The 19,170-nt window shown below is 33.3% G+C and overlaps 1 protein-coding gene across 1 annotated transcript in view; it reads right to left on the bottom strand.

Moving 5' to 3' along the window:
- The window catches only part of NKAIN (Sodium/potassium-transporting ATPase subunit beta-1-interacting protein), a 205,763-nt gene that overhangs the window by 39,485 nt on the left and 147,108 nt on the right, over positions 1-19,170 (bottom strand). The window contains exon 7 of the mRNA XM_070108275.1: positions 16,818-16,898. Within this exon, the coding sequence (XP_069964376.1) occupies positions 16,818-16,898 (81 nt within the window). The remainder of the gene's footprint in view (positions 1-16,817; positions 16,899-19,170) is intronic.

Here is a 19,170-nt window from a genome sequence, read left to right as displayed (position 1 = left end):
ATATTATTTTCTCTTTGTCTAGTTTTTAGTATCGGGCCAGATAAGACGACTTTTTGTATAGTCGCTCATCTCCAGCAATATTTATTTCAGTAATTCAAAGGATTCTTATTTAATGACGTCATATTATATGGGGCAATATTATAATTTTTAATTTGAATTCAATCAAAAATCAGTACTGAAACCTAGACTTCTATCTTTTGCTTCAAAACCTTGCCGTTTACTTGTATAAGGATTCGAGACAGTTATTAAGAAGTCTAATTGCTTCATTTCCTAAGTAAACTTCAAAAACTGAAGTATTTTATAGCCAACTGCGGGAAAATCTCATAATGTACGCAAATCCTTCCATTACCTAAGATCTGAAAACCAACAAGAATCAAATGAGAGTTACTACTGGTATCTAAAATTTTTTATTAAAGAAAATATGCTCATAAGCTAATAGCAAATTCTTAACCTCCTCTCTGGCTGCATCTAGACAATAGTTTGCGTAATTGGACTCTGGGCTAACCATGTCAACTTGCCTGAGAAATTTTTAATTGTTTCTATAAATAGTGGCAGCAAAAAAAGCGCCACCAACTTTTTGCTTCCCTCAACAGCCAAATTGTGCAGCTAAAGTGCCGTCGGTGCAAGTGCGTCAAGCAATCCCTATAATAACACACACACATATGTATGTTTACATATATATATATATACAAAACCTGTGTTATATAGTATACACGTGTGTATAAAATTGTATAATATGCTCACTCAGCAGCTAAATAATCGCTGCCATCATATGCACATGATTGTTCATTATTTGGGGTTCCAAAAACCCGAGTAAAATCGGGTGGATAATGTGCCGAGCAGCAGCAGCAGCAGGCGGATAAAAATCTAACAAGTTCATAATTTAAGAACATGCCAGCAGTAGAAAGTTTGAAGCAAACCCCCAAGCATCTAAACATAAACGCACATACTAGTTAAATTTTACACATGAAAGTATAAATATATAGCATACAGTTATACTTGTATACCTATATGGACACACACTTTATGGGCACATAAACTGACGAGATCTACAAAGTGTCAGCAGCTTGTTTCATAGCCACTTTGACCTCTTATGCACACCTATACATACAATTTTACACACATATGTATGTATAAACATTTGCGGAAACCTTTTCACTACCTTTCTCCTTCGTTTTTATGTCTTCTCTTTATTTTATACTTTACTACCTCTCGGCCAAACTCAATTTCGCCAAATAAGGCCATTTAATGCTGATTTAAATTTACTCGCTAGCACCTTTGTTTGCTCTTTTCAACCTTTTCGGTTGTCTCATCTTGCGTTGAGCACATAGTTTTTGGTATTTGACCCTCAAATATTCGGTATAAATAGTAAATAAATAAGTGTAATAAAAATGGATTAAAACTGGTTTATTTTAACCATGCCCTCGTGTACATTTGATATAATTGCTATTTATATGAGCACCTTTTCTAAATGGTCGCTTAAAATGGATGAGCACTTCTTGTGGGATTTATCCAAATAGATTTCGGAGAATTTAGTTTCAGTGCAATCGTGAGATGTGTCCAAATTTATTGCAAAATTAATAATTATAGAAAAATGCGTGAATGTGGTAAGTCTACCCCTTTGTATATTTGTACACATATTTTTTAATAAAAGAGCAATTCATTTCGCAACAAAATGTTTTTAAAGCATAACGGAAATCAAAACGAACGGCCGCATTTAAAACGAACGTGAAAAAGCTCAGTAAATCTAATAGAAACTGAAATTGAATTTTCAAAATTTTTTTAAACAAAAATAAATTTCTACTTGGCTTCCGTAGTCAATCGTGATGTATGGCGATACTATGGCGAGGTTGCTAATGCAGATGGCTAAATGCTGTTAAGCAAAAAGATAATAAACTGAAATTTTTTAGAAAGTGGGCATCGGCACTTTTAAGGCTGTATTTAACAAAATTGCTGGAGAGTAAGCCTTTTCACACTTCTTATATATATAACAGAGCCAATAAAATTCAAAACGAAGTCGGTGCATAAGGGCTTTAGCGGCGGTCAGAAATTTAGATTATAAACCCTACTTCCAATATAACTACACGCCAACTTTTAATATAACTTTTTTCCATCTGATTATTTCTCTTTCCTAAATTAAGCACCAATAAAGATATCCGAATAAATTTTTGCACAAATACTGTTCTTAATGTGCTATCTATGTTACCAACGTCGAAATGGCTGAAATCGAATCATGAATTACCAAGTTACCTACATACCGAATATGTGAACCTGAGTACCTATGTCTGGCTTTTTACCGAAAATATCGGTCAATCTACGATATATAATAATGAAACCAAGAAAACATCGTTTCCTAGCACTAAAATGTTATCATGCCAAGAAAGAGTAAAATCGGGTCAATAATTCCCCAATATACTTAATGCAAATGTATATAAACTTAAAGTTGACCTTACACCATATACTCGTATATTATATAACTATATGCCTTGACCCCAAAAATTAATAAGTCCCATTTCAGACTTCCGGATTGCTTTACACCGTTTATATTGGTTAATATGTAAGTTTTTTTTAGCAAAATTAAATGAACAAATAGCATTAGTATTAAAATCAAAAAAAAATTGTTGTACAGAATTGAAAAATTAACTATTTGGACTACTGTTTAAGTAAGCATTATGTCTTTAAGTAATGATATGTTCGAGACTCGCTCGTGGTTATACCACAATTCATAGTTACTATACAAAATTTTTAGGAAAATTTAATTTTTAGTCCCATTAATAGTAAAAACTGACGTTTAAGATAAATTCAAAGTAATATTGTTTGTAAGTCCGACCCTCGTAAAAGCACAATTTCAATTGCCCAGCAGCTACGAGTGGCACAAAAAACCATTTAAATAGGGCTGGATATAAAAAACAGCTCGATTTATAGGTGACATATGAACGGAGATAAATATTTTCATCGAGGAGAACAAACAGTTTGAGCACAACGATGGATAGTGATATCAAAATTTGATATAGTTATAAAAATAGTTTATAAAAATCGCATCTAGCACTAATTGATCCCGAAGGGACTGCACTTCTACCTACCTACCTGTCATATGAGTTAAGCCAAAACACATCATGGACCGAATTTCCATCTTCGAATCGCTTCTGAATCGCACAAAATATATTCGTTACCGGTGATGGGCCCACTGTTGGAAAAGTCAGGATTGACTGTAAGAAAGGGTGTGTTGTATATTTGATGAATGGGATTGGCAGAGAATCATCTACTCTAAGCTTCTCTAAGGTCAAACTCTTGGATGTGCCTTGTCAACAATTGTACCAACTGAAGTAAGCAATCGCCCAGAAACGGCCAGCTTTAGCCAATAAGAGAGGAATTGTATTTCATCAGGACAACGACAGGCCTCACACATCGATAATGGCTCTTCAGAAGCTTCGGCGGTTTAGCTGGGAGGTCCTTATGCATCCACCTTATCGTCATGTCTTACCACCATAATTACTCTATAAATTTTTATAGTTATTTTCGTATGTTTTAAAAACGTTTTAAATATAAACAGAACTGGTGAAAATTGTTTCTATTTCCATAAAGACCGAAATAAAGAAATATTTTAGCATAAAGTAAGTAAGGTGTTTAAGGCATATTTTTGTATGATAAAGTTTGTTCTGGAATTTCCTTAAACAACAAAAATATGGCGATTAATTGATTGTATGCTAAACTCTGTTGATATGACTAGTGTTTAATGCTAATCACTACAATGTGCTATAAACTCGTGTTTGTTGTGCAACGACAAATAATTGTCACCACTTTGAAGTGAAAAAACTGCCAAGAGGTTTTGAAAAAAAATATTTGTAATGTTTGTAATTAAGTAAATATATAACCACTTTAAACAATATTGAACAAATATACACACATATATACATATGTATATGTATACACCCTCATAACTAACCTGTGGATTGTGAAATTATAAAACTTTTTTCAATAATTTCCCACCAAAGACCAATTTAAATTTTAATAAGAACAAGTGAGCTACTTAATAACACACACCAAAAATGCCGACCGACAGTGAGCACGTGGCCGTGATGCCAGCCGAAAATTTTCCGAATGCGAACGTAACGGCACAGTTTTGCGGACCCAACGGTGCTATTAAATATGTGCAAAAGTGAAAATATTTCAAGTATGTACATAACTTAGTAACGCATAGCATATATATACATATATACAAATATACATACATACACATATATTTATATACATATCTGACTTCATATTAGATGTGGCAGAGTCAAAAGTTGGAAAAAATCGGAGTATAGGCATAAAAATGGCACAAAAGTGCAGCAGAAAACCTGAAAACCTTGAAAATTGTGAAAACTCTGAAATTAAATATAAAGCTGGGGAAAAGCCCACGAAACGAATAGCGGTAACATGAAAATGAAATCAGAGCCAAATTGAAGTTGGAAAAGTAAATAAATTATAAAGCAAAGCAAAGCAAGCGCAACAAACTAACAACATACACATATTTGTGTACATACAAACACACATGCCAACAAACGCATACACACGCACACACAGGCGACCAGCTGCGCGTGTATTCAAGTATTTATATAAATGCCGGCCTGTTGGCTGAGTAAATCTATTTTATTTTATTTAAAGTGCAAACACAGGCGAACTTTCCACTTTCACTACCGTACCACAACAACAACAACAACTACAAAGCAGCAGGTTACCGTTGCGAATGCCTAAAATGCTCAGACACACACACACACACATACGCGCAACACACCGACACATTTTCGACACTTGTTTGCGCTTTTGCGGTCAATTTGTTTTTGCACATGTAATGGGGGCTGGTCCCCTCCTGGGCGGCGGGTAAAAATTGAAACTCGTTAAAGGTTTAAAAAATGGCGATACACAGTCGGTGCTGCTGAGAAACCGGCAAAGTTTAAGCAAAAAGCATGCGGCTGCACGCAAACTCAAAAATTTTGTTGTTGCTTTCGTTGGTGTTTTGGTTGATGTGCTTTTAAGCACAACAACAAACAGTTGGGACAGATTTTACGGCAACACAACGGATTGCGTAATTTTTTTAAAGGTTTTATGATTGTTTGCTGAAAAAGGCTTTATGTGGCAACTAACCAAGAGCCTCTATATACATATGTGTGTGTGCCTTCACATAGTTGCAGCTTTGCTCAACGCTTACAAGATTTGTGCTGACTCTGCGGTCTTTTGTGGCACAAATTAAAGCGTAAATATTGCCAGTTCGCCTGTCCAGCCGGCTGTGTGGTGAGCGTTTTTTGTCAAAGCACACTATTTTCAAGTGTTAAGAACACAGAGAAGCGCATAAGATACACGTGGAAGCATTTAGGAGAACGAAATTCCGAAACTGGGTTATCAACTTTATGTATTACCAAAGGAAAAAAGTTCGAGACCATTTTGAAAATTTTGGTTAAGAAAATTTTGTAATAATAATGATTGTATAATTTTTAGACAAGTGGCAGTAATTCACCAAAGTTATGCTATTTCGAAACAGAGTTACCAAATTTGTTTATTACAAAATAAAATTATAATTCAAAATATCCCATATAATATTTTCAACTGTAAGCTTTCTAAACAGCCATCAGTACTAAAATGAATATGTAGGCTTTATATATCTTTAAGATTTCTGGTTTAAAATTATAAAACATGTGGCAAGCTATCCTAAAAAATCGCTGACGTTAACTTTTTTTAATACTTGTTTAATTTTATTCGCGTACTACTTCATAAAAAAAATAATTATTATATTAAAAATTTCGAACAGATGGCAACTCAGTTCCGTAAATGTTTTCATCTGTAAACACTTTTAATCCAATTCAGTTTTATACCCATATTATAATTCTTTGTTTATATTCTCACTATTACATTTTTCTAAAATTTATAAACAGATGGCAACCCAGCTAACGATTTTATTTTCTATAAGCCTATGAATCTTTTTAAATCCCATTAATATGATACCCATATTACAATTATTCGTTTATATCTAGTTTTAATTTATTTCAACTAAACAGGTGGCAACCCTGTTCAACATTTTATTTTCTAAGAACCTAGGAACCATTTTAAACCTCATTACTACAATTATTCGATTATACCTATATTTAGTTAATTTTAACTAAACAGGTGGCAACACTTTTCAAAACAAATTTTGAGTTGTAAGCATTCTTATACCTAATCAGCTTGCAGTTATCGTTTCTTGCCACAATTTTTTTTTCTTGTTTGAATTAAAGGTGGTATCACTTTAAAGAATTAAATTTGTATAGTAATGATGAACTTATGTCAATTGTCAATTTTAATACATTATTCATTTTTTATAAGCCAAGCTGGAAACGAAACCCTTTATATTTTACTAAAATAACTTCTTTGTAAAGCGAACATTTCAATTGCTTATTTTAAGGATTTTCACAAAATCGATTTTAATTTTGTTTGTTGTTGACTTTGGGGTTGTAAAACATTTTTTAATTGGTAGAATAGTGAAAAAAATCCTTAGGCCAATCCGCTGCGGATGAATCACGGTTCTCGGATACAAGAACATGTTATTAATAAAAACTAAGCTTGCGAGAACACATCGAAAAGGTTTCGAAATCTTCACCAGAGAACTGGTGCTTTAGAATTTCCATCTCCTTTAGAAATGACATTGCCACAAAGTTGAGTCTACTTGTAGGATCTCGAATAGTGCATTAGCAGTACGACAGACGGTTCAAAGTTTTAGGTACGCTTATGGCATTATACTAGGCCTAGTCTCAGAACGGAGGCTATGTGAATTAGTAATGCGACGGGGAAAAAGTAATATTTGGTAATAACAATATGTTCTTTCTCTAACAGATTCAGTTACAGAAAGGACGGTTAGAGAAATCTACGCGTTTATTGTCGAAAGGTGTAGCAAGCACCAAGTCGTTTTCTGCTTTAACCAACACTAATCTGTCGCTTGTGAATAGCGTAACAACATAAAAAAGCCATCCGCGGCATCAAGGAAGCCTCAAGAGAAATCAAAATAGTGGTAGCGCCAGAGTCAGTAAAGTTATTCGGAGTACCTAGCCACATACATATGTATGTAAGGAAAAAAGTAAAAAAAAAGGTTGAGTTTCAATACGCTGCCGATGAAGCCCGTTCTGATCCTTCAAAGATGTTAGAGGAACACAGCAGATTTTTAAACATATGGCATATCATAAAATTATAATATATTTGGCAGTATGAACGGCTCACATTAAGAGTGACGATAATGAAACGTTGAAAAATTAACTTAGAAACTTAGAAATGTTAGCATATCCAGTGACTTTGATACCCTCTTAGTTGGAAGCACAATGAGTTTGAATTTTTTCGAATTTTCCGAGGAATTGAAAATATGCGAGTACTTTAGGTACAACACTGGCTATACCAGAATTAAGTAAATATACAGTCGGCACTTCTCAACGCCAAGAAATAAAGATATGCTGCTCGATTTGAGCATATGCTAAGTGCCCTCCTAAAGTACAGATATGACAGTACTGATGAAAAAATCTATCTGTTCACCGATGGGGTATTTATTTCATATATTAGGTAGAAGAGTGGGAGAGCAATAGATTCAACGATTTCAGATATGGTAGAAGATACATATGAATGACTTATAGATGAAACCAAACGCGGAATTTGTCATGTATGCTGCTCACGTATGAACATTGTATAATCAATCCTAACGATCGACGTAAATAATCTAACACAGACAAAAGATCGGGTAGCAGTGATGTTATTTATAGATTAACATGCATAAAGTAAAATTAAATATTAAATTGTTTATATCATTTCTTTCTTTTGAACATATTTTTATTTTAATTGCGGGTGTTCGAAGTTCCGCTGCTTTACTTGGCAGTAATAACTAAAAATATTAAAAATCACTTACACACATTTCAATGGATTTAATCATATTCAATTATTCACTTTTCTAAAAGAAATTACATTTAAAATAAACTTTTCACATTTTTATTGCACTATTTACCCTTTCAATAAAAGCAAACACTTGTAAATGAACGGTGCACTAAATTTTAATTTACAGTTTTGCAAAAATACCAGCTAACAAAATTGCCCTGCAGAAATAATTGCGCTGCACAAGTTTTTATTATTGCATATGCTTATTCTAAACGAAGTGTTAAAAGTGTAGCATACCTTTAGGTGTTACGTACTATAAATGTACCTTTTACTAAAAAACAAAGTAACTTCAGAGAATAAGTAATAAAATATCACCAGAGATAATTTTAATACACTACTATACACTTCTTTCTTGAAACTATGAATAAAAGTGATACGAAAAAGAATTAGGGATAAGGATTATTAGTTATAAATTAGTTGAAATTATTCGTTGTATCTTATTTCTGCAAGTAAAAGGTGTTCTTTTAATCACGTAGTTTTCAAGCAGAAATAAAACGCATATAATTTGATGTTATGGCCAAAAATTTAGTTTTATGAAGATATGATTTGCCATTGTGTTTTAAAAATTAGTTGGAACAAGTGACTGCCACTTCTGGCTCTAACAAATTCTAGCCAAGAGGCCCAATTGTCGACTACTTTTTTCATAACTCCAAAAAAAATAATTCAGCGGTGTTAAATCGCATTATCTTGGAGGCAATCAATAAATTTAAAGTTTCATTGGCTGTATGGCATGTAGCGTCGTCGAAAATGTCATTAATCATGGCTGTATAGTGTTGTCCATTTGCTGTAATATTATGACCGGCTTTATTTTTGAAGATATATGAAAAAACGATTCCCTCTACTTATAAAGCATATCAAACTCCAAATGACACAATTTCATTTATTAACGTACCCATTCAACCAAAAATGAGCTTCATCGCTGTACAAAATTTTCTTGTGAAAATCGGAATCAGTGGCAGTCTCGTTTTGGGTCCATTCACCAAACGTGCGTCGCGCCTCAATTCTTGCACGAATTCGATTTTTTAAATCAACAAATCAAGATTCTGACTAGGAAACCAAACTAAGTATAAATTAAGTAATAGCTGTCAAAAAGACTACCACGAAAAAAATATTGCCTAGCTGAAAACTACATGTCCAAAAAAAAACACCCGTTGCATATAATTATATTAAGTGAAGAATAAATTAACAGAATTTAACCCACTAAGTTTTTGAAGAAAGTATAATTTGAAACTTTTTGAAGTACAAGTAAAACTAAATAAGATGACGCTAGCGAGCTAAAAATTTGAAGAGTCAATATTTACCTAGATGTTCCTAGTCAAAGTTTTAAAATCAGATTTAGAAATAAAAGTTTACCACCTAAAAAAACACATTGTTTCTTTCCTTTTCATTAATTCCGTTAATTCAAATAGGTGATAACTATTTTATGGACACCTAGTTTTTAAATCAAAATTTTTATGGTTATCCAATAAATTTCTCTGGAGTTAAACCAGTCTAGAGAATTTATAAATATCTAAATTTTGGAATTATGGAAAAATTAATAGAATTTTGCTCTTTCAGGCGGTATTACATATACATATCAACAAATTAGCATTCATATTTCGATACAAAATGCCGGCTACTAGGTCAATCTATTGAAGCACTTTTTCAAGAGCGCTTCTAAGGGTATGGATGATTCTAGGAAACTGCTAACTGAATTAAACCGAGATCCAAAAATTCGAAACTAACCTAACTCGTAACGTAAAAATTTGTTTTTGAAACTGAATTATTGAAATCATCAATATATTTTCTGGTATTATACCCAAGTGAAAGGAGCAAACACTACTCTGTACTGCAAGTGTAACTTTTTTTTAAACTTAAACTCTTTTGATTTACTTCAGAAATTTCAAAAATGTTAAAACTTTGCTAAACACTTTTGTTTCTGAGCTATTCAAGCGTTGAAAATATTAAAATAAATTTTTTAACAAAATAAAATTCAAAGTTAATTGCTCGACCAAGCAGCTTTTAGTTATGCAATTTTTTGCTAAGCTATCAAAAATATTAAAAGTTTTCTGCAAAGTCAGTTGATGTGCTTCAAACAACTAGGAATGATAGGTATGTGTGGATGTGTGTCGAAGCTATTTAATATTCATTCGCAAATCTAGAATATGCTGTCGCATTTAAGTGCTTAACTAGCATACAGAGTGGGCGGTTGCCAAGCAAGCACAACCAAGCAGATTAGTATACAAAATGTAAAATTCACTCGGCCACACTCAAGCAGACACAAACTCACACATACACAGTTGAGTGTCAACAATGTCCCTCCTTCCTGTGTTGTTACAGATTTTGGCATTTTACGGTGTCAGTAAATACAAAGAAAAAGATCATTACAACATGTGGAGACTACGAGCAAGTTCAAGGGGCGAAAGGCATAGAAAGTGAAAGGTGTGTGAGTGTACATAGTGTGTGTTAGTGTGGGTGTCAACAAAGTAAGAACAAGAGGACATCAGCTGGCCAAATTACATTTTGGATATTAAATTTATGAAATGTCGCACTCAACCATTGAAACGTCATGCTTGGGTACAGGGGAACACAGTTACAGATTTACTTACATAGTGTCGGGTAAGACAATGTACATTCAATGCATATAAACGTCAAGCATACATATCTACAATTACATATGGATTGTGTGTTACATATGGATTGTGTGAAAACTTACATAGAACTAGTTATTTTGGAGTAAATACTGGCCTTGGGATGTTAAGCCAGTGAAAGGGATGATTGAGAACTTGAAAGATATTTACAGTTTTTTCGATTACTTTTTAAAAGACCTCCATTAAATGTTTGATAGAGCTTATCCTACAGTTTGTCATGATAGTGTAATCCGAAATTTAGTAGAACCTACCATCTAATCAAATTTGACCCGGATTTGGTAGATTTAACTGCGCGCGATAAAAAAAATTTCCAGATTAGTACAATCAATCAATGTGAATTTTGATCTCCATATGTCAATTAGTGTGTGTTGGGGAGATTTTTGTTTACAACGCAAAAAGTTTGTCTTGCGATTTTCGCCATGAAAAAAAAATTGAACAACGCTTTTGTTTGCAATTTTTGTTTCCATTGGAGTTGTGTTTTAGGGAGTCTTCTTTATAACGAACACAAGTATTTGAGTTTATTTTTGTCAGTCCAGATCAAATTCAATTAACAATTTCATGCAAAAAATATATATCTTTCCCTATAGCAATTTTACCAAGAGCTGTTGTATAAATAAGACTATGAAAACCTGAGAAATCCATATTAGGCATTTCAGTTATATACGAGTATGGCATATATAACTTATATATCATACATATTTTATAAAGAACTGTAACTTATTACTTCGTGATTAGTCTGGATACAGAGCGCTTAGCCGAGACGCACTCCACTAAATGTTACTTATGCTGATTATAGGTGAATACAATGTAGTTATGTATGTAAATTAGGCATATATAATAGACATATGGTTGTCATTTAAAGCTCAAAAGAACATGACATTATTAAGGTACTTGGCTCGTGAACAACGGTATTGGGTAACATACATTTCTCACGTTTATATATTCTGAAACAGTTCTATCTATGTATACCTACATGTAGTTGGTACATACGTACAAAAATTCAAGTTGATACTTCTACTAAAGCCAGACTAGATTTTGTTGAGCAAATACAAACTAAATTTCTCCCACAACAAACAATTTCCTAATGTTAGTATAATTATTTATTAAACTTAAACACCTCGGAGCTTAAATGACATCTGTCCAGCTATCTCAATTAGCAGTAATGCGTTCTGGTGAAGTAGACCTAAAGACACATTTGTTTCTATTCCAAGAATTAAGTATCGGGTTACAATTATGTAAATATTTAGTTCTACCAAAAATGAAAACTAACAAAAACGTATGTTTGTAAGTGACTTCGTATTTCTACTACTACAAAAATGTGTTAAAGCACGTTTACTTCGATGGGTGATTGTAATGTTGGAGAAGCTAGAAAGGCAACCATTATTTATTGGACTCAAAAAATTTCACGGAATCCGTTATTGTTCCAATAAATGGCTTTAGTGATCTGTATCTCGTGGTATATAGGTGCGATCGGGTTACTTTTACGGTGTTAGAAAGATACGATATTGTACTAACACTTTTGTTTTTGTTATTTCTTAACTCAGTGGCTAGATAAGTTACGCCGCCCCTCAACGCACACACGGAACTCTCCAATACACCACAACAACGCCATCCACTCACAAGAACACCACATACTAATGCACACAAAACATACGCGTACACCACACACCAATACACACAGGATACTACACACCACCTAACGATCAAAATGGACTGCCCTAGAAGTAGAGGAGCCTCTTTTTTCCGGGATCTCGAATCGTCGAAACTCCCGTTCTTCAAATAAATTCGAAGATTTCTAAAGACTCCTTTGTGTCCCTTTTATTTGGAAGGTTATAAATTAAGTGCGAGGGTAAGTGATTAGGTTAGGTTAGTTAAATAGGCTGATTACTTGTGAGGCCACGAATAATCCACTTGGACTGCTATAGGCGCTTGTACGTTGTGTTGCGCAGAACTCCTAGTAGTGGATCAAAAAGACCGTCGACAAAACACCTAGAGCCTGCCACAAATTTATTGAACTCCTCATGGACCGAATTTTCACTGCGAAGCGCTATTGAATCGCAATGAAATATATCCCTTTCTGACCGTGTGGTAACTGTTGATGAAAAGTGAGGCACTTATTATAAAGTCAAGCGAAAACGGTCGTGGGCTGACTGGAAGGAAGGGTTTGCTGGTGGGATCGACAGCGAATTATCTACTATGAGCTGCTCATTCACGGCCTAACTCTTAATTTGGACCTATACAGTCAGCGATTAAATTATGTGAAGCTTTAGTCAATAGATGAGCAATTATGTTCTATCCGGGCAACGCCAAGCCACGCACATCGATAGTGACTAGCCGAAAGCTTCGGGAGCTTAGTTGGGATGTTCTTACGCGTCCAGCTAAAGTCCGAATCTGCCTTCAAATAATTACTACCTGTTTCTGTCGATGGCGTCTGATTTTGCTTATGAAAAATTCGCCTCAAGAAAAGTTTGTGCAAATCGAATGTGCCAGTTTTTTTAGCCAATATGGACGTGGGTTTTTAATGAGAGTGGCATTATGAAATCATCTTCGAAATAGCAACAAGATGTCGGACAAAACGGTGTATATTTGACATGTATCGGATCCTTCTTAATATGCTAAATAAAACCTTCAATTTAATGCAAAAATATTGTATTTCTTTACACTATACTTTATATATCAAATATAGCCATAGGGTGCGCTGTGGGGCAAAAAACATAAATTCTCTCACATTTTAACGACTTTTCAGTCACTTTGGATAACAAAGTCACCCACCGCAAGAAACTGAGAAATTACTTTACTCAAGACACAGCAGTCTTTTACGACTGCCGAAAACACCTCTACACAAAGTTTCTCACACTTATTCTTCATCGCACAGCGATCTGCAATCTTAAAACTCAAACAAAAAACAAGTAGCTTCTATTCTCAATAATACACGAGCTGTTCCAATCCTCAGAGCGCAACAAAATAAAATCGCCAACTGAGAATTCATTCAGTCAAGTGTTAAATAAACATTCAACAAATTTTACCTGCTCAATTACACAAACAAAATACACTTGAAGAACTTTACTTTTGGCACCAAAACAAATAAAAAACGAAACTTAACTGTTTTCATGCTTTGCATTGTCCTTTATTTAGTCCCAGTCCAGCAGTTTTTCGGTGCTTTAAATATAAGAAGAAGAGACGACAGTAAAAACATTGAAGTTCGAAGAAATAAAAAATTATCACAAAAAGCTGGCGAATCGAGTGAAACGAAGACTTTTGCTCAGACCAGTTGGCTCAGAATAGTTGGCCAGCCATCTAACCCACACACTGTACCGTCTTAGCATCGAGCAGAAGTCAAAGGCGCTGAACGTCGTGGCCGAATATATATTTCGTCTTGTCGTATTGTTTTGAAGGCCAGCAGTGGTACCTAACAAATCGTCAATCCGTTGAATATTTTATTGTTATTGTTGCTATTGTTGTTGTTACCTATTGTTTTACTCATCGCCTGCCTTGCCTTGCTAATGGAAGAGCTCAATGCTTGGGTAAACATGTTTATCGCATAATTTGGCAAAGAAATTTCAACTGTCGTCCTTTGACCCTACGCGTTCGACCCATCGCTGCCATCTGTACTCAGTTATTGTTGTTGTCATTGTTGTGCATTCTGTGAACACAGCACGAAAAGTGAGGTGCTAGGCAAAGTGCAAAACAAAATGCTCCAAATACCAAAGACCACATTACGAATTATTCCGACGCGCTAGTATTTGCATATGTATAGGTAAATGTATAAATGTTTGTGTTTTCAAAAGGTTTATATATACATAGGTATGTATGTATTCCTAAAATATTATGCGGTTGACTTTTGATGTGTGAAAGCTTTTGTGCAAATATTTGAATTTCAATTAATTTCAACTGTGTGAAAGAAATAGTTATGCTTCAGTAAAGGCAAGTATATATGTGCATGTGTATGAATGTAATCGTGAATCCGTGTTCGTAATTTGAGATCGCACCATTTGTGCAGGTGAAAATTCGGTTGTCAAATAACGATTGTGAAATTTTGCATTCATAATTTTTTTAGACACATCGTTATGAGGGCACTTATGTGTGTATGTGTTTACGTGCATTTAGGTATGTATGACCTTGAATTTATATCATGCTCTTTATGAATCCGGATTCTAATTCGCAGTATTTAGAGGAATCTTTTGTAATATTGCAATTTAATTATTGATGAAATTTGGAATTTGAATTAGAAAATTGTTGTTATACACTAAAAACACTACTGGACAAAACTATTGATGTGACTAGATGCATTTACGATTTTAGTAGAACCCATCACCACTGATTGGTTGAATAATTTAAAAATAAATAATTTTTTAAACTAATTTTTTTGTTTCAGTAATTTTTTCAGTAACTTTTTTAGAAATAAATTTTAAAAATAATTTTAAAAAAATGTTTTAAAAATAATTTAAAAACAAAAATTTTTTCAACAATTAAAAAAAAAATCATTAGTCAAAAAAAAAAATTTTCAATAATTTTTGTTAAAAATACATTTTTAGAATGCATTATTGTATCAGAAAAACTTTCTGAATTTAAAATTTAGAACGAACGAATTTAAAATCTACGATACGCCAAGCGGTCAATATTCTTGGTTAGCGGTCGTGCCTAAAAGTTCGGATCGCTTCATTAAAATGACGCTATTAAAAATACAATTTTTTGTAGTTATATGTACATTATTTTTAAAGACACGAGTATAAATAACGCAACAGTCGAACAATTGGTTCATAAAAAAGCATTTTTCCGATGCAAATTGTGGTATTTTGGAAAAAAAACTATGAAATTTGGTTTTGAATGTTAATAAAAGCCCTATTATCAACGGAATGCTGTTATATCCAAAATTTTAAACATTATTCTTATCTGAGCTCTACGAAAGATGAACCAACAATTAATTAGTGATTTGCAGATTTTTATATAAGTAATGTGAGCACTGTAGACAAAAAATCAAGCGGACGTCTACAACAGAGAGTTACTGATGCATCAAAAAAAAAATCCACAACATTTTTGGAATCTCGAATACTATTATCAAAGAAGCGTATTGGATTTATTATATCAAATAATTGTGTATGCGAAAGCTCTGTAGCAAGTGAATGCAAGATGAAATAGCAAGATCAAGGAATTAGCCGTAAAAAGCCAAGCTTTTACGTAAAAATTCTATGGTTGAAACTTGGATACATTATTTCACTTGAGAATCCCTTAGAAGTCATACAAGTGGACTGCACGCGATGAGCAAAAACCAAAGCGTGGAAAGTCGAAACGATTAGCTGGGAAAGTTATAGCGAATATATTTCAAAATATTAGGAAGATAACACTATATAGCGTTGTTTGTTATTTTGAAGGACTAATTAGTGGAATAATCGCCACAAACCTTAATAGAATACTCTCTGTAAAGATATTTAGCTAGGAACTAAAAGAAGAAGAAATCGACGAGATTCACGCCTAGCAAAGGACAAATCATTTTCAAAAATTGTATCGAAAAGTTGGAAAATCGCTATAAGCGGTATATCGCCCTCAATGGTAACTGGGTTGATTAAGTGAAACGAGTTTTTTTTATAAAAAATTAAATATTTAAAAATGATTTAAAAATACTTGGTGATGCAGAAAGGCAGAAAAAGTATCGATATCGAAAAATTATTGCACAACTATTCAAAGATCACACAATCCGGACATAGCCAATAATTATATACATCCGTAATAAGTAAATAAGCAAGAAGGAATGGATAAGAATGTTTCCAATTCTGAAGATTATATACCTAGTTTAAATAATCACTAGATTCTTGGAAGAAAGAATATTCTAAAAATATATTTCGGTAGCATTTTTTAAGCAATATATCAAATGTTCTTTGCTGAAAGCAGAACCACGATTTTGAATCTCACGGACAGGTTTATACTGAGTAGGAAATTGTGAGAAAACGATTTCTAAGAGAGGAGTAATAACAAAACAGCTAGTTAAATGTAGAAAGAAAAACTTGGAAAATACCATATGAGTACCGATATGTATAACAGAATTTAAAATAGTTGGGGGAATAAAAATTCTTAATCCGTAGCAATAAGTCAAAGGCAGACAAAAAAATTTAAAGGGTAAAGCCCTAGTGGTTTTAGCCTCTTTAGATATTAGAGCTTTAATGTGCTAACAAATTTTCATTTCAAATCAAAATATTCATCTAAATATTGCACCTATATAAGATTTTATACCAAAAATTATAAAAACTTTAAGAGACTTACCATTTCTGCATTCAAAGTTGGCGCCAAATCTTTGAATATTCTTGAGATATCGTTCAGGCATATACACAAACATTTTTAATGCTATAAAATAAAAAAAAATATATATAAAAAAATTAATAATGAAACATTAGTATATAACAAGAAAACTATGATACTTGCATAGAGGTATCTACTCCTTTGATTAGCCTTAGTATTTAAACAAAAACGTTCTTTATTTAGTTCGTTTTAAGTATTCAAATTACTCTTTCTTAATGCAACAGACAAAAAGTGCATTTTATTGCCGTCAATGCAACTTGCTGCAGTTTGCTGCAACAATAACAACAACAACAAGTAACTGTTAACGACTTGTAAATATTCGTCAACTCATTCTTTTAGTCATTGTTGCTGTAAAAGTTTATTGAGATGCATCTGCGATCATTACAATGAGCAGCAAAGTGAAGTGAGCTGCTGCAGTTGAGAGGCCAATTCGTAAAATGCAACCAATTTTCTTTTAATATAATTGTTTGTAGCAAGCATATAACGGCTGTCTTTTGTTGCATGTTGCACAAGTGACCATAATATTTATGTATGTATTTGATGCACGTCTATATACATGTAGATTAAAATCAATCATTGTCATACAATGCTTGCATTATTTCAATCGGGTGTCCTTTGAAGGACAATACAAAGGACAATTTGGTTGAGATATTGGCGAAAAGCTTCACAATGCTGCAATTAACTCGTTACTTTTGTAATTTAATTGTATAAGTTAAAACTGTACTGTTACTTAAATATGGGCGGAAGTGGGGTTACATTTAAGGATACCCTTTGAGCGGGTTTAACTTCCAAATATCGCAAACTCCTTAATAAATTTTGTATAATGCTATACAGTGTTTTCATTAAACTAAAAATATTAATTTTAGTTTTATAAAACACTCAGAAATCGACTACTCAGAGTATGGTTGTAAAGTTTCAAATTTTTTAGGCTCAAATGCAACGTGAATGACTCGGAAGATGCGTCCTAAGCTTGATTACTGAAATTCAATAAGACAATTTTCCATTTCTAAATTGGCAGTCTTATAAGTAATTCCGAACCTACGTTGTAATCCAAGCGTTGCCCTGATCATTTGTATTGGGATCTACAATTAGAGAAAGTGAAGTGGTCTTCTTCTTCAGTAGCTTATTAAGAGCATTCCAGGGAAGAGTGCCGTATTTCACTTTCTTTCAAATCCATCCTTGTTGTACAGAGGTTCCAAATATATAAAAATTATTCACAAATACTCAAATAATATTGCAGTTTTCAAAAAAGATATGCTCCGCATAGCTCCAAAGCAAATTTTCGAACTCTGACAGGCTTAGCGTTTGTGCTCAATACAGGGAGTGTAAAATAAGGATTTCATAATTTTTAAATATCGTTGTAGCTGTTACTGTAGTAGGTGCAGAGCCTTTTACCTGAAGCAATCTGGAAAAACATCCGGGAGCGTCACGAGTGAACGGCTGGTCTGGCATTGTATAGATCGCTGGTTTTCTAGTATACCGTAACACCAGCAATTGTTTCCATAAAAGCGAAGTTTAAAAGTCATCCAATCAGATAAACAATAATAAAGATATATATATATTTTGTTTTTCCAAATTTATTCCTCCTCATTTTGAAATTTTATTGCAATACATGGTCTTTCGAAAAGCCTGTAAATCAAATATCTCAAACTCTTTAAATCTCCAATTTACATTTTAGAGAACGTTTAGTATGATATTCATTAAATTATTTATTATATATGTACATTATATATTCAACATTCTCTGCTGACCTCACATGACTAGTGGAACTATCCGGGGGACCCATTATTATTGCAATTACGCCTTGATTTCCAAGTACATTAAATATCATCCCCATATCTTTATTCCCAAAGAATTTATTTTTACCGTATCCTTAGTTCAAAATACCCAATATAATCAACAATGTGTGCCTGTATTTCACAACGGTTGGTGTCTTGGCTAATACGCTTCATTTCCCACTATTTGGTTCATATATTTGCTAAGTAGTTAAATTTATTTTTTATCCAAGACTATTGTATGACAGTAATGGCTAAAAAAGTATAAACTGATTTATAAGACGAAAAATAGGGGAAATAATCTTGTGTATTTTTTTTTGTAATTTTAGTTATATTCACTTATGATGGATATAATCCTTTATTTGTTTACGACGTTTCCGACAAATGAGCAGCTTCTTGGGGAGAAAAGGAAATGTGCAAAATTCCAGATCGAAATCTCAAAAACCGACGAATTAGTTTGCGTAAATACAAACAGACGGACATGGCTTAAACAACTTAGCTCATCACGTTGATGATTTATATATTATATTTGGGTCTTCGGC

The sequence above is a fragment of the Bactrocera oleae genome, chromosome 4, assembly GCF_042242935.1.
Source record: "Bactrocera oleae isolate idBacOlea1 chromosome 4, idBacOlea1, whole genome shotgun sequence".
Taxonomy (NCBI): Eukaryota; Metazoa; Arthropoda; class Insecta; order Diptera; family Tephritidae; genus Bactrocera; species Bactrocera oleae.
The sequence above is the reverse complement of the archived record's forward strand: the minus strand, read 5'-3'. Positions and strand labels throughout refer to the sequence as shown.